General features: G+C 39.2%; 1 protein-coding gene across 2 annotated transcripts in view; it reads left to right on the top strand.

Moving 5' to 3' along the window:
* FRAS1 (Fraser extracellular matrix complex subunit 1) overlaps nt 1–15,016 on the top strand; it is a 426,783-nt gene that overhangs the window by 176,355 nt on the left and 235,412 nt on the right. For both annotated transcript variants that reach the window (XM_047855347.1, XM_047855346.1), the window contains exons 7-9: nt 7,676–7,759; nt 9,879–9,980; nt 10,221–10,412. In XM_047855347.1, the coding sequence (XP_047711303.1) occupies nt 7,676–7,759; nt 9,879–9,980; nt 10,221–10,412 (378 nt within the window). The remainder of the gene's footprint in view (nt 1–7,675; nt 7,760–9,878; nt 9,981–10,220; nt 10,413–15,016) is intronic.

Genomic DNA, 15,016 nt, shown 5'->3' with positions numbered 1-15,016 from the left:
ATTAAATGTTAAAAACACACAAGTCCATCAGAAAAAGTGTATTTCCAGGTCTTGAGCTCCAGAAAAAACTTGATTTTTAATGTAAGAGTTTTTTTTTTCTTTTAAATTGTAAAAGGAATCTGTACTTACTAAGCAAAGTTTGGAAAAGGCAGAAAAGCAGAAAATGATCATCTATATTTCTACCATTCAAAAACACCACATATATTTTGGGGGTAATTTATTCCAATTTTTTTGTAGGCAAATGTGGATATATTTTTTTTTGTTTCATGGTTGTAATCACATTTTAGAGGCTGGGATAATCCAGAGAACTCCCATTTGATTCAACAAAAAATGACCATCAACAAGGCACATCATAGTCAAATTCACAAAATACAGAGATAAGGAAAGAATTATGAAAGCAGCAAGGGAAAAAAGTCCTTAACCTATAAGGGAAGATAGATCAGATATGCAGCAGACCTATCCACAGAAACTTGGCAGGCCAGAAAGGAGTAGCAGGATATATTCAACATGCTGAATCAGAAAAATATGTGGCCAAGAATTCTTTATCCAGCAAAGTTGTCATTCAAAATAGAAGGAGAGATAAAGAGTTTCCCAGACAAATAAAAGCTAGAAGAGTTCGTGACCACTAAACCAGCCCTGCAAGAAATTTTAAAGGGGACTCTTTGAGTGGAGAAAAGAAAAAACAAAACAAAACACCAAAGTAACAAAGACTAGAAAGGACCAGAGAACATCACCAGAAACATCAACTCTACAGGCAACACAATGGCACTAAATTCATATCTTTCTGTACTCACTCTAAATCTAAATGGACTAAATGCTCCAATCAAAAGACATAGGGTATAAGAATGGATAAGAAAACAAGACCCATCTATATGCTGCTTACAAGAACTACTTCAAAATTTTTTTAATGTTCATTTATTTTTGAGAGGAAGAGACACAGAGTATGAGTGGGGGAAGGGCAGAGAGAGAGAGAGGGAAACACAGAATCCGAAGCAGGCTTCAGGCTCTGAGCTGTCAGCATAGAGCCTGACGAGGGGCTCAAACCACAAATCGTGAGATGATGACCAGGGCCAAAGTCAGACATTTAACTGACTAAGCCACCCAGGTGCCCCACGAGAGACTCATTTTCGACCTAAAGACACCTGAAGATTGAAAGCAAGGAGTTGGAGAACCATCTATCATGCTAATGGTCATCAAAAGAAAGTTGGAGTGGCCATACTTATATCAGAAAAACTAGATTTTAAAATAAAGACTGCAACAAGAGGTGAAGAAGGGCATTATATCATAATTAAGGGGTCTATTCACCAAGAAAATCTAACAATTGTAAACATTTATGTGCCCAATGTGATAGCACCCAAATATATAAATCAATTAATCACAAACAAAGAAACTCATTGATAATAGTACCATAATAGTAGGGGACTTCAACACCCCACTTACAACAATGGACAGATCATCTAAGCAGAAAATCAACAAGGGGACAATGGCTTTGAATGACACACTAGACGAGATGGACTTAACAGATGATATTCAGAACATTTCATTCTAAACCAGCAGAATACACTTTCTTCTCAAGTTCACATGGAATATTCTCCATAATAGATCACATACTGGGTCACAAATCAGCCCTCAATGAAAAGATTGAGAAATAAAACCAAAGCTAGAAGCATCACAAGTCCAGACTTCAAGCTATATTACAAAGCTGTAATCATCAAGACAGTATGGCACTGGCACAAAAACAGACACATAGATCAATGGAACAGAACAGAGAACCCAGAAATAGACCCACAAAGGTATGGCCAACTAATCTTTGACAAAGCAGGAAAGAATATCCAATGGAATAAAAATCTCTTCAGCAAATGGTGTTGGGAAAACTGGACAGCAACACACAAGAGGAATGAACCTGGACCACTTTCTTACACCATACACAAAAATAAACTCAAAATGGATGAAAGACCTAAATGTAAGACAGGAAGCCATCAAAATCCTTGAGGAGAAAGCAGGCCAAAACCTCTTTGACCTTGGCTGCAGCCACTTCTCACTCAACATCTCCAGAGGCAAGGGAAACAAAAGCAAAAATGAGCTATTGGGACGTCATCAAGATAAAAAACTTCTGCAAAGCGAAGGAAACAATCAGCAAAACTGAAAGGCAAATGAAGGAATGGGAGAAGACATGTGCAAATGACATATGAGATAAAGAACTTATCAAACTCAACACCCAAAAAACAATCCAGTGAAGAAATGGACAAAAGACATGAATAAACATTTTTCCAAAGAAGACATCCAGATGGCTAACAGACACATGAAAAGATGATCAACATTGCTCATTATCAGGGAAATACAAATCAAAACCACAATGAGCTACTACCTAACACTTGTCAGAATAGCTAACATTAACAACTTAGGCAACAACAGATGTTGGCAAGGATTCAGAGAGAGAGGATCTTTGTTGCACTGCTGGTGGGAATGCAAAGTGCTGCAGCCACTCTTGAAAATAGAATGGGGGTTCCTCAAAAAATTAAAAATAGAACTGCCCTATAACCTAGCAATTGCACTACTAGGTATTTATCCAAAGGATATAGGAGTGATTTGAAGGGGCACATGCACCCCAATGTTTACAGCAGCACTATTGACAATAGCCAAAGTATGGAGAAAGCCCAAATGTCCATTGCCTGATGAATGGATAAAGAAGATGTGGTATGTGTGTGTGTGTGTGTGTGTGTGTGTGTGTGTGTGTGTGTATATATATATATATATATATATACACACACACATATATATATATGAATATTACTCAGCAAATGGATAAAGAAGATGTGGTATATATAATGGAATATACTCAGCAATATATATAATGCTGATTATATATATAATATATAATGGAATATTACTCAACAATCAAAATGAATGAAATCTTTCCATTTGCAGCAACGTGGATGGAACTAGAGTGTATTATACTAAGCAAAATAAGTCAGAGAAATACAAATATATAATTTCACTTATATGTGGAATTAATAAAACAGATGAACATAGAGGGATGGAAGCAAATATAAGATAAAAACAAGGAGACAAACCATAAGAGATTCTTTAATACAGAGAATAAACTGAGGGTTGCTGGCAGGGTGTTGAGTGGGCAGATGGGCTAACTGGGCGATGGGCATTAAGGAGGGCACTTGTTGGGATGAGCACTGGGTGTCATATGTAAGTGATGAATCACTAAATTCTATTTTTGAAATCATTATTACACTCTATGTTAACTAACTTGGATTTAAATTAAAAAATAAATTAATAACAATAAAAGAGAAGTTGGTGATAATCTCTGACAAAAAGAAATATCATATGTTCAAACAGGGTGTTGTTCCCTTAGGGAGGGATGTAAATTTATACTGAAATTGCTTGCTTTCAACTTTTGTCCAGATGCCTTGTGAACAGAGCTCTGACCCATCCACATTTTTGTAGGTACATTAAAATGGTCTGTTCGGTCTGATGAGAGTTGTTTCTGATGATATTACCACCAATTTTTTTAAATACTATAATTTTCCCATTCCCCATGTTGATTAATCTGAGTAGGTTGAACCTCATCTTTGAATCTTCTTTCAAGAAAGGTAGAAGATTGTATGTCTTCTCAGCCACTAAGTGTTTGAAAATTATTATTTAAAAAAAATTTTAATGTTTATTTATTTTTGAGAAAGAGAGAGAGAGACGGAGCACAAACAGGGGAGGGGCAGAGAGGGGTGGGGGGACACAAAATCTGAAGCGGGCTCCAGGCTCTGAGCTATTAGCAGAGCTCAACATGAGGCTCGACCTCATGAACTGCAAGATCATGACCTGAGCCGAAGTCAGATGCTTAACTGACTGAGCCACCCAGGCGCCCCTGAAAATCATTTTCTTATTGCCCACATACATTAGGTATAATTGGAGGGGTCAAAAATTGGGAGCCATTATTAATTTCTTCACATCCCAACTCTGTGGACTCTTTTCCACTGAATCCTGAAATCTGGTGCCCTGGTGGGAAAGTCTGATGTCTGTCTGCTTTCTATTCCATTGTGTTCAGCTAATTTTAGTCTGTTGGATTCTTGCAGGTTGTATCTTTATCTTTATAATCAAAAAAATTTTTCAGGATATTTCTAGGTGAGGTGTCTTTTCACCTTGTTGCCTAGAATATGGTGAAGCCCTTTCAGTCTGTATTCTAGTTTTTTAAATGCTTTCTCCAGTTATGGTTTTGATTTAATCATATTAATTCCAATTATTCTCATTTCTCCAGAAAGTTATGATGATTCTTGGATTGCTCCCCTCCCCCCTTATTATCAATCATGTTCTTTCTTACCATTTTTCACTTTGTGTCTTTCCTCTTCATATGGAGAGAGCTTCTTGAGTTTGCATTTACCACTTCTAGTATTGATTTTAATTTGACTATTTCACTTTAATTTTCTTTTAATTCTTCCTTATTTTTCCTCTCACTGGTTCATCTAGTTTTTTATCCTAATGCTTATTCTTTCTTTATTGCTGCTTGCTTCCATTTAATAAAGACTGCATTTTCTTGCATCTTACTGAAGTTGCAAAATTGCTTTTAAGTCCTTTTTTTTTTTTTAAGATCTTATAGGTGTAGTTTTCAGAAGTCTGCTCTTTCTCTGAATCTTCAGAACATTATTAGTTTTGTTTGCTCTTCAGGGTTTTTCCCAAGTTCCTTGCCTTCTATTTACTTATCCTTGATCAAGAGAAATCTGTCCATACCCACTGCTCGAAAGCTGCAAGGGTAAGTGGCCTGCCCCTGGCTAACTCCCCTTCTTGGATCCATAGCCAGATGCTAAGAAATATGTCTCCTTGTCTGAGGGTTTCCATTTAGTATGTCCCTATTGTACTAAGATTGGATCTTTTTCTACCTCCACTGCTCAGCCCTCTTACATTTTTAATATGTGAAACAAAAAAAACTGTAATCCCCAGTATGCACCGCTGCAAAGGCTCTCTTCCTCCCTCTCAGTGACCATGTGCTTTTCAGTTGAGGCATTGTCCTATCCTGCTACTTTTTATCACTCTCTCTGCCTCCTCCAACACACATACTTCCCAGTCTCCACCCCCCCCCCCTTTTTTACATTATGGGCTCTGATTAGATGTAGCAAGAAAGATGTTGAGGGAGGTGAGGGCTGGCATTCTGACTGCTTCCAACAGTTGTGGCCACACACCGGAGGGATGAATCTGGGTCGTGTTTGGTATAGAAAGGCAGGGAGTTAGGCAGATGTGATGGTTCTTATATCCATTTAGGTTTACACAGCAAAGAAAGGCCATAAAATGTCTTATGCTCAATGGGACTTCCTCATAGCAGTGGCAGGGGGTTGGATGTTTTACTTTTTGGTGGTGAAATTTTTATCTCTTTCCCTATCTACAGAGGTATCATAGTGGGAAAATATTTCACCAAGAGCTGTTAGCCATAATACACCATAAAATTTTTATCATAAATATTTTTATTTAAGGAATATGAAAAACCACAATTAAATATATCCTTAATGGTAGTCCTACCCCAAATTGTAATGACAGTAATCATAGTTTTTTTGTATCAATTTCTGTGTTTACTGAAGGTACTATATAAGACCTGGTGAACTTTTTCTGTAAAGAGCCAGATAGTGAATATTTTCAGCTTTGTGTGCCATTCGGTTGAAACAACTACTCAACTCTGCCATTGTAACACAAAGACAGCTATAGATAATATGTAAATGAGTGGACGTGCCTGCATTCCAATAAAAGTTTATGGAAACAGGTGGTAGGCTGGACTTGGTCCATGATCCATAGTTGGCTGGCCCCTGTATAGCCTATGCTTTTGGAAGGACAAATCTACATAGCCCAGGATGAAATGATACAGATAGAAGATAGCAACAAAATGCACTATTAAAAATCTTTTCCATTTTTCTGACCTATTTTACTGTGCATCTTCTTACTTGCATGTCCAGTCTTGCTTATGAAGCACCAGCCCGGGTGAATTACCACCTCTCAGTCAGATAGTTCTCTTGGAACCTGGGATATCTTCTCTTTAAATGCTTTTCTTTCCTGCCCTTATTGATCTGGATTGGTGAATAAAGATTCTGTTTCTGTCAATAAAATATATAATTGGGTATTGCCAGTAAGAATTAGAAAGTTTGATTTTCCTTGTATCAACCTTACTACAGCTAATTCCTTCCCCCATGCTCTTGAGTTGACTCTGCTACTATACTTGGGTCTAGTCCATGTTGGTTAAGATGGACTGATACTAACTCCGTGCTGATTCAAGATTTGTGATCCTGACATTCGTTCCCTGTTTACCAAGCATTGTATAAATTCATTTGTTTACTGCAATAAAATTACTGAATAGTGTGACATCAAATATACCGTTATTTTACTTTCTCACTAAAATTTCATTAAGCTGAAGAGTTCTGAGGTTCAGAAATGCTTGATGATTTCAGCATGTGTCCCAATTTTCACTACTCTATTAAACATCAATGGTCATAATATTTTTCATGTAGAAGAATAAGGAAATGAAATAACCTAAAGCATCAAAAACAGTTGTCATTTTAATTCCAGTGACTCAGTTGCTTGAAATAAATCCCTATTAGATAGTAATGCATTAATTTAACTGATCATATACAGTTGAGTTAAAGAACTACTGAGGTATGACTGGAACTGTTCAAGAAAAGTTAAAGCTCTTTTGTGCTTCTTGTAAGACAAAGTGAAAGTAACTGTAAGATAAACCAGTTCTTGGTCCTTAAAGTTTAGTATATTGTAACCTTGCCTTTAATTTGTCTACCTTCCTGTCATTCAAAAGGTTGTGGTGATAAATCAAAGTGAGAAGCTGACTCTTTGGTATCAATGACGGAACTGTTCTTGTGAAAATTCTTTGCAGGGCAATGGAGACAAATGGTCTAATATTTGGGAGGTGACAGTGGTAGAGGTGAGAAGTAGGGAGAGGGCAGGGAGCAGTTCCTTGGGCGTTTAGTCTCTGTCACCCACTTTTTTCTGCCCTTATTCCCAAATAGCTCACCTACTTTTTTTCTGCCTTTATTCCCAAATATCTAGAGATACGATTGATTTTTTTTTGCATGTAGTGCATATATGTAAATGTGTGGATTCACATAAAGATGCAAAAGAATAGTGAAGTAGCTTATCAATAGAGGGATAACTTCATTTTGGATTTAGCAATAACTCAGCTGGAGTGTAAATATCCTTAAGTATTGGTATGGTTCTGTGCTGTGAAGTCTTGCTCCAACCATTATCATAACCAGGTTGGCTGTGTGACCTTGGGCAAGTCACATAATCTCTCTGGTCTTTACTTTTCTTGTTTGTAAAGCAAGGAAAAGAACATCTACTTCTTAGGAAAGAAGCCTTAAAATAATGTAAAGCCTTAAAATAATGCCTGATAAACACTGAGTACAATTATTATTGTTATTATTATTATTTGTGCTTTTGTTTGCTCTTAGAAAAGAGGGTAGGACTTGAGAAATGTGCAAATGTCTTAAGAATCACGCTGACTTTGGAAGTGCAAATTCTTATCAAAGCACCAGGTGACTAATAAATACTAAACGAGAGGAAATTGCTATTTATGGATGCTTGAGGCACATGATTGAGTGGGCTATGAATGAAATTTTCCTACTGTTGTGGGTTTTATTAATGTCTCCTTTTGATGGATTGTTCCTTTTTTGGGTCTAAGGATGAAACTATCATCCGAGTTCCTGGAAAATGTTGCCCACAGTGCTCTTCCCGATCCTGCTTTGCATCTGGCCAAGCATACGAGGTAACCTTTGATGTCCCCACTGTAGGTGTTTTGACATACGTTCTCACACATATGCCCTCCGCCCTTCCAACCACCACACCTCCCCACCCTCTTGTCTGAGTCTTTGCCAAGATTAGTAATTCAGTACATAAACAGCTTTTTTCTTCTCTTTGTGGAAAGCCTTTATGAAAAAATTAAGTTGAAGGGGATTAGAAATATAAAGGAATGTGCTGGCAGGCAGCACCTGGTTCACGAACCTTGGTGAACTTACTGTTCACACGTCTCAAAGGGAAAAAAGGACTATCATTGGTTACTATCAGTTTACACTTAGGTTGGAGGCCCTGGAATGTCTATCTGCTTTGGTTGGATTGCATGTACTGATATCCAGAGACAGCTTCTGCCTGCCTTACACTGTGGGGAAGCATGGGGGTGGTAGGGGAGAGTGGCAAGAGAGGTGAGAAGCTAGGGGTGGTGGAAACTGCACACTTGAAAGTACTATTGGAATAATCTAGATAATTGTGCCTAACACATAATAGATGCCAAATAAAAACGAGTTCAGCAAATTAAATGAGTGAATGGATGTTCTATCTTAGGAGTGCCCTACTGAGCCAAAAGAAGGTTACATTATTCAAAAGCAAAGAACCTATAAAAAATAAAACCGACTACTTCTTTGTTTGCCAGCCACTCTATGGAAGACTAAGTATAAATTGGAATTATGACTCTCAGTACAGAATCTGGAACTGAATATTGGGAATGAATATCACAAATTCTTGATGGGTCACTTGAAGTCTGAATGAACATAACTAATTGGGAAAGGATTTTTGTATGTACTAGATCTGTGTTGTCCAATACAATAGCCACATATGTGCCAGATTAATGTCTCGTGGAAGAGATGGCCTTTATATCTATTGTGATGTTTTTGGTTGCAAGTAACAGAAATACTCCTCTATAAGTGGCTAAAATGAAAACATGAAATATCTCATATAACAAGAAATGTAGAGATAGGGCAGTTGTAGGGTTGATCAGTACAGGTCTCAGTGATGTCTTCAAGGATCTAAGCTCTCTAAAAAAAATGTTTATTTATTTTTGAGAAAGAGAGAGAGGGAGTGTGAGCAGAGGAGGCACAGAGAGAGAGGGTGAGAGAGGATCCCAAGCAGACTCCATGCTGAAAGCAGAGAGCCTGATGCGGGGCTCAAACTCACAAACTGCGAGATCGTGACCTGAGTTGAAGTCAGACGCCTAACTGACTGAGCCATCCAGTTACCCCTAAGCTCTTTTCTGATCTGTCCACCCTACCATCCATTGCATGTTGTCATTTGCTTTCTGTCTTGTCCCTTCATGTCCCCAAGATGGCTTCCTCAAGTCTAGGCAGCTCATCCACACACAATCATTACTAAAGGCTGGTGAGGAAAAGGGATGGCTTTTCTTCTTTTATGGGAGAGGAGTCTTTGGCCTCCAATGCTATAGCAAACTTCTTCAGAGGTCTCCTCAGTTAGGATTGGGAAATGCCCTTGCTCTAACTGCAAGGGAAGCTGGGAAAGTGAGTACGTGGCAGTAGGCACTGGGTCTCCTGGCAAAGAAGAGGAGCTAAAGAATGACCACTGATTAGGCAGCAAACAGGGTCTTCTTATGAATCTTGATGCTCCAGAGACTCTTTGGGCCTGGGCCTGGCATAGAGTAGGCCCTCAACACATCTGTGGAATGCATGTAGTTGAATAAAAATGAATGTAAAGTTCCCTTTGGACATTTGTTGACTTTTTTCTTAGAGGCTGTTGCTGCCTAAATGACATCATTCTCAGGAGTACATTCAATGTGACTCAATTAAAAATGGTAATAAAAATTGTGTGTCTTGGGGCACCTGGGTGGCTCAGTCGGTTAAGCGGCCGGCTTCGGCTCAGGTCATGATCTCGCGGTCCGTGAGTTCGAGCCCCGCGTTGGGCTCTTTGCTGACAGCTCAGAGCCTGGAGCCTGTTTCAGTTTCTGTGTCTCCCTCTCTCTGACCCTCCCCTGTTCATGCTCTGTCTATCCCTGTATTAAAAATAAATAAATGTTAAAAAAAAAAATTGTGTGTCTTATGTTCCTTTGTTTCTATTTGATATATGTGACATTTGATTTTCCACTTTGTCCTTTCTTTCCTCAGCATGGTGACCAGTGGAACGAAAACGCCTGTACCACATGTATATGTGACCAGGGTGAGGTCCGGTGCCACAAACAGGCCTGCCCCCCACTAAGATGTGACAAGGTATTTGATGGAGTGTAGCTTGATTTATAAAAATTTATTCTGGGGCATTTAAGAAATGCATTTCTTAGTCCAGTGTGTCTTTTGAGGGAATCGAAAGTTTTATTATGCCTAGAAATATTAGATAAAGATATAAAAGATCTGCTTCCTAGAAAGGAGGGCTGAGGCAGAGAGGAACTTGCCTCAGCTGGGTTAGGTCGGGTGGAGAACATTGCCCTTTATCTGCCATCTTTGTTTCTTCAGGGTCAGAGAAGGGCTCAGCGCCACGGGGAATGCTGTGAGGAATGTGTGTCTCCTGAGGGAAGCTGCTCACACAATGGGATTGTGCGGTACCAGGATGAAATGTGGAAGGGCTCTGCCTGCGAGTTCTGCATGTGTGACCACGGCCAAGTGACCTGCCAGACTGGAGAGTGTGCCAAAGTGGAGTGTGCCCGGGTAAGAAGCAAAGGCATTTCCACTTGGACTGTAACAATTCTCTACAAAGGGATAGCTGGTCCCTCACCTGTTCCTTACTTTTTGGCAGCAAAGGCGACTGCCAGGTTGACCACTCACATTTCACAGAGTCTTCTAGCACAAAGATTCTGTGGTGTAAAATAAATGTCACTATTTGTTCAGACTGGCTTGGAACAGCCCCCTGGAGTTTTTAGTTCTCAATGCATCTGGTCAGATTGGAAGCCCTGAGCCGGAGACGTGAAAGGGAAGGACATGATATGGGACATTAGCCTATCAGTCAGCGCAGCTGGACCTCATGGCTGGGGGCCTGCCCAGCTTGCTATGTTTGTAAAACAGAGGTCTGCAGGTGCTCCCATGGCCCAGCTTCTGTTGCAGGCCCCACTGGCAGCATTTAGCAGAAAGGAGAGCCAGCCCCTACGGGCTGCTTCTGTGGATCAGGAAAGAAAATGAAATGTTTTTGTTTTTGTTTTAAAGAGAGGGAGGGGAACCTCATAAATAATTAACTCAGTTGACCTCTGTTGACTTTTGCTGTCTGCAGAATTTCTAGAAGCTTCTAACAAAGCAGGCTCTGTTTGGACTATAGATGTATATTGTAGGGAAATTGCTTTTTTTTTTTCCTCTTTGAACTCAATTTTGACCCATTGCAAAACAAATTGCTTTTAAAGTTGTGTCCTTCTCCCTCACCGCTCCCATCCGCCCCACCAATTTCCCGCAGGGTTGTGAACTTGAGTAGATGAGGGAAACTCAGAAGATCTGAAGCACTGGACGTCTGTGAAGGCATTTTTCTTTCTAGTTCTTCTCCCCCACATCTCAGCTCCTCTTAGCACTGAGCCTGAGGAGGAACAACCTTTCAAACAGGGCTGTCAATGACAGGGTGATTTTTCATTTTGCCTCTTACTTCTAAGTCTTGGCAGAGCTGAAACATATTTAGGTAAAGAGGGTCTTGCTTTTGCAGATTTATTTCCCCCCACACGCCTTTTCATTTCCTTTCCTTCTTGATGTCAGGGGAGTCAGAATGGTTGGATGAAGATGAGAAAAATCCTACTCAGGGCCCTTTTCTTTCTCCCTCTGTCTCAGGCTGAGGCTGGGCTTCCTGGCCTTGGCAGTCTCCCTGAGGATGCAGGGTTATTTTCTAAGGTTTCAATTTGCCTAATAACACCCCAGGGTTTATGGAAAATGTGGGAGAGGTGATTCTGGTGGGGTGGGTTCTGTAGCCACCTATTTCCAGTGAAGTCTGAACAAAGAGTCTCAATCACAGAAAATAATTTGACCCACTGTCTCCAATGCTAATGCATTTCCAAGTGCCTGCTATCCTCCACGACACCTATCTGTGGCCCCCGTATGCCAGATCATCTTTGCTGTTCTTAGAAAAAATGGGGAGCGACCGCTGAGGTAAGTGCAGAGGGCCTCGACTGCCCTCCAGTCACCCCACAGCACAATCTCATGTCCTCCCAGTTCTCTCACCCCCAGCTCCTCATTTATGAACTGAGGAGTTCCAATGCCTTTATCCCATTTCTCCAGGTCTTTAGTTAACTAAACTAGTGTCTTCCAGGTGACCTCTGTGTTTCCAAATGTGGTTTAAGGCACTGGGTTCTAAACTGGAACCAGAATGAAATTTTAACCAAAACTGAACCTTACCAGAAATATCCCTTAGCCTTCATTCTGTGCCATGCTTCTGCAAATAGCACTGGTTAATGACCTTGTGAACGCCTGGAGTACAAACTTCCTAACTTCTGCTTAGCTTGGAGATAAAAAGAGGAATAAGACACATTCTAATCTCAAGAGTTTCCATGCTTTGGGGGAAGTCAGATACATAAACAGAAATCATAATATGCAGTAGCACCAATGATTATGGAAGTATGAATTAAATGCATTAGGAGCATCTGAAGAAAATGACTATCTGCCAGGGGAGTGTGAAAGTAGGCTATTGGTATTTTTATTCAGTTCTACCCCACTTTTAGCCTTATCGAGAATACCAAGGTCATTTGGTTTCTAATCCTAGATACCAAGGATAGATTAAATCTAAGTGTATGTACATCCACAAAGATGCAAAAAAATAAACTTCTAGAAGAAGAGACAGAATTGTGCACCTTCACCACTGTAAGAATTATCACATTGGTTATCAACAGCAGTGTTCTGAGTAGCATGGAAATCAGCACACAGTTTTTCTTTTTTAAAAAAGGAAAGAATCATATGACGTTTGTTTCTGATGTATCCAACCAAATCCCTAGACACTGAAACACAAATAAATCAATAGTAAAATAGCATAGTATGATGATTCTCATTTTTTCTACATTTTGGGGTATTTTTGAGCATGAATCCAAGAAGTCAAGTTACTTTGTTTTTTAAAGGACTTAGCATTCACATATGAGGCATAAAATGATGGTAGTGTGGGGGAGGTGGGATTGAAGCTTCTAGCAAAATGCACAGAAGAGGGTAGGCGTACCATAAGTATGAGGTACCTTTCCGTTCTCCAGTGGAGGAAAATTCCCTTAAAAGAGTGTTTCCTTTTCCAATGGGCAACTGAGTGGAATCACACAGTCTTGCGTCTGGTGGATGGATGTTGGTGTGATTCGGTGGGGAGGGGTTAGCAGTTTCCATCCGACCTATGCAGCAGAATCCTCTTAAAAAGAAAAGAATTAGTTTTGTTCCGCAAAGCAATTTTTCTCAAAGCAAAAGTCAAATGCTAATTGGAGCCAGCTCCTCACCGCAGTGAACTGACGCAGTTTGGGGCATCCAGGCTTCTTCTATAAATAGCACATCTATTTAGAACTCCCTACCTCACCAAAACTGAATCCTTGTTCCCCAGCAGCAAGGCTTGCTGTTATTTACAGTAGTGTTTGAAGACTCAAAACTGCTACCTTCCTTGCCCTACTGGGATGATGCCGGCTCCATTTTCAGTTTTCTCTGTATGTATGGAGTGGGCACTCAAGAATTGCTCACGTGTTTTGTCTTCAATAGAAGTACACATATTCTGTCTTGTTTTAAAATGTTGTTTTAAGCATTTTAGATTACATGCATATAAACCCTTTTATATGCTTTGACAGCAAATTTCACTGTTTCTGGGTTAGTCTTGGCACTACCAGCTGATTTGTCACGTTTCTGCAAAACCATTTATATGTAAATACGCCTGGTAGCTATAGCATCCACTGCTCTCCCTTGGCCTCTGATGGGCATTACATTTTGATGGACAGTGATCTGTCTATACAACTCCTTTCTTTTTGAAGTCAGTTTTGAGGCACTATAAAAAGTTACAATCATTCATGTATTTTTGTATTTCTTTTAAAAGTGTGTATTTTCCTTCATTAAAATAATACATATTCATTTCACAAATTGACAACTCAAGAAAAGTAGAAAAGAGACTTTAAAATCCATCAATAATGCTGCAATTCAAAGACAACCACTGCTTTTATTTTATGTATTTTGTAGCGCAAAGTGTTTTTAAACATGAAATATCATTGTGATTATTCTGTTTGCTCAATTCTACGTTATTCAATTTTTACATAACATGGTTTCTGCACTTTAAATGTAATGTAGATCCCAAATTAAATAATGTCTTGATTTAAAGAAACATCACCATTCTTTAGACAGTATATATATCTTTTTTTTTTTTAATTTTTTTTTCAACGTTTTTTATTTATTTTTGGGACAGAGAGAGACAGAGCATGAACGGGGGAGGGGCAGAGAGAGAGGGAGACACAGAATCTGAAGCAGGCTCCAGGCTCTGAGCCATCAGCCCAGAGCCTGACGCGGGGCTCGAACTCACGGACTGCAAGATCGTGACCTTGCTGAAGTCGGACGCTTAACCGACTGCGCCACCCAGGCGCCCCTAGACAGTATATATATCTTTAGAAAGTGGAAAGCGCTTTAAAGAATACTCGTTAGCCTATAGATATTAGATGTTAGTATATGCATATGAAAAATTATAAACAAAAAACATGTCTTTAACAGCAGATTCCCTGGAAGGTAGATTGCAGTGGAATTGTACTTTCTAGGTTATAGAATTTATAATTGTTTAATTTTTTAGTAAGCATTTATTATTTTATAATAAAAATAAAAATTATGACATTATTAATATTGGGAAATTAAAATAGTAAGACTTTGAAAGTTAAACATCTACCTTCTTTGTGTGACCTTTTTTCCTTCCTCTTATAATTAATTAAAAAAAATAGTGATTATGTGGATAACAGTTTCAGAACACTGAATAAAAATTAGTTTTCTACTGTTTAATTTATGCCTGAAACTGCATTTGTGCATACAGGGATGTATCTGATTTCGTATTCAAGAAAAAGTGTTGGTTTGATTTGAGCACTGTTAATGAAGCCAAATCACAAGTTCAAACCTTGTATGTTTAAGATAGCCTGATCCTTTTCTGAAATTCATAACTTTCCAATACTACCACAATTAATCTTGACCATTCTTTTTTTTTAATGTTTATTTATTTTGAGATTGAGATAGAGAGAGAGAGAGAGAGAGAGAGAGCATTAGTGCATGAGTGGGGGAGGGGTGGAGAGAAAGGGAGAGAGAGAGAATCCCAAGCACAGAGCCTGATCCAGAGCTCCATCTCACCAATTGTGAGATCATGA

The sequence above is a fragment of the Prionailurus viverrinus genome, chromosome B1 (assembly GCF_022837055.1).
Source record: "Prionailurus viverrinus isolate Anna chromosome B1, UM_Priviv_1.0, whole genome shotgun sequence".
Classification (NCBI taxonomy): domain Eukaryota; kingdom Metazoa; phylum Chordata; class Mammalia; order Carnivora; family Felidae; genus Prionailurus; species Prionailurus viverrinus.
This window is presented reverse-complemented; position numbering and strand designations above follow the sequence as displayed.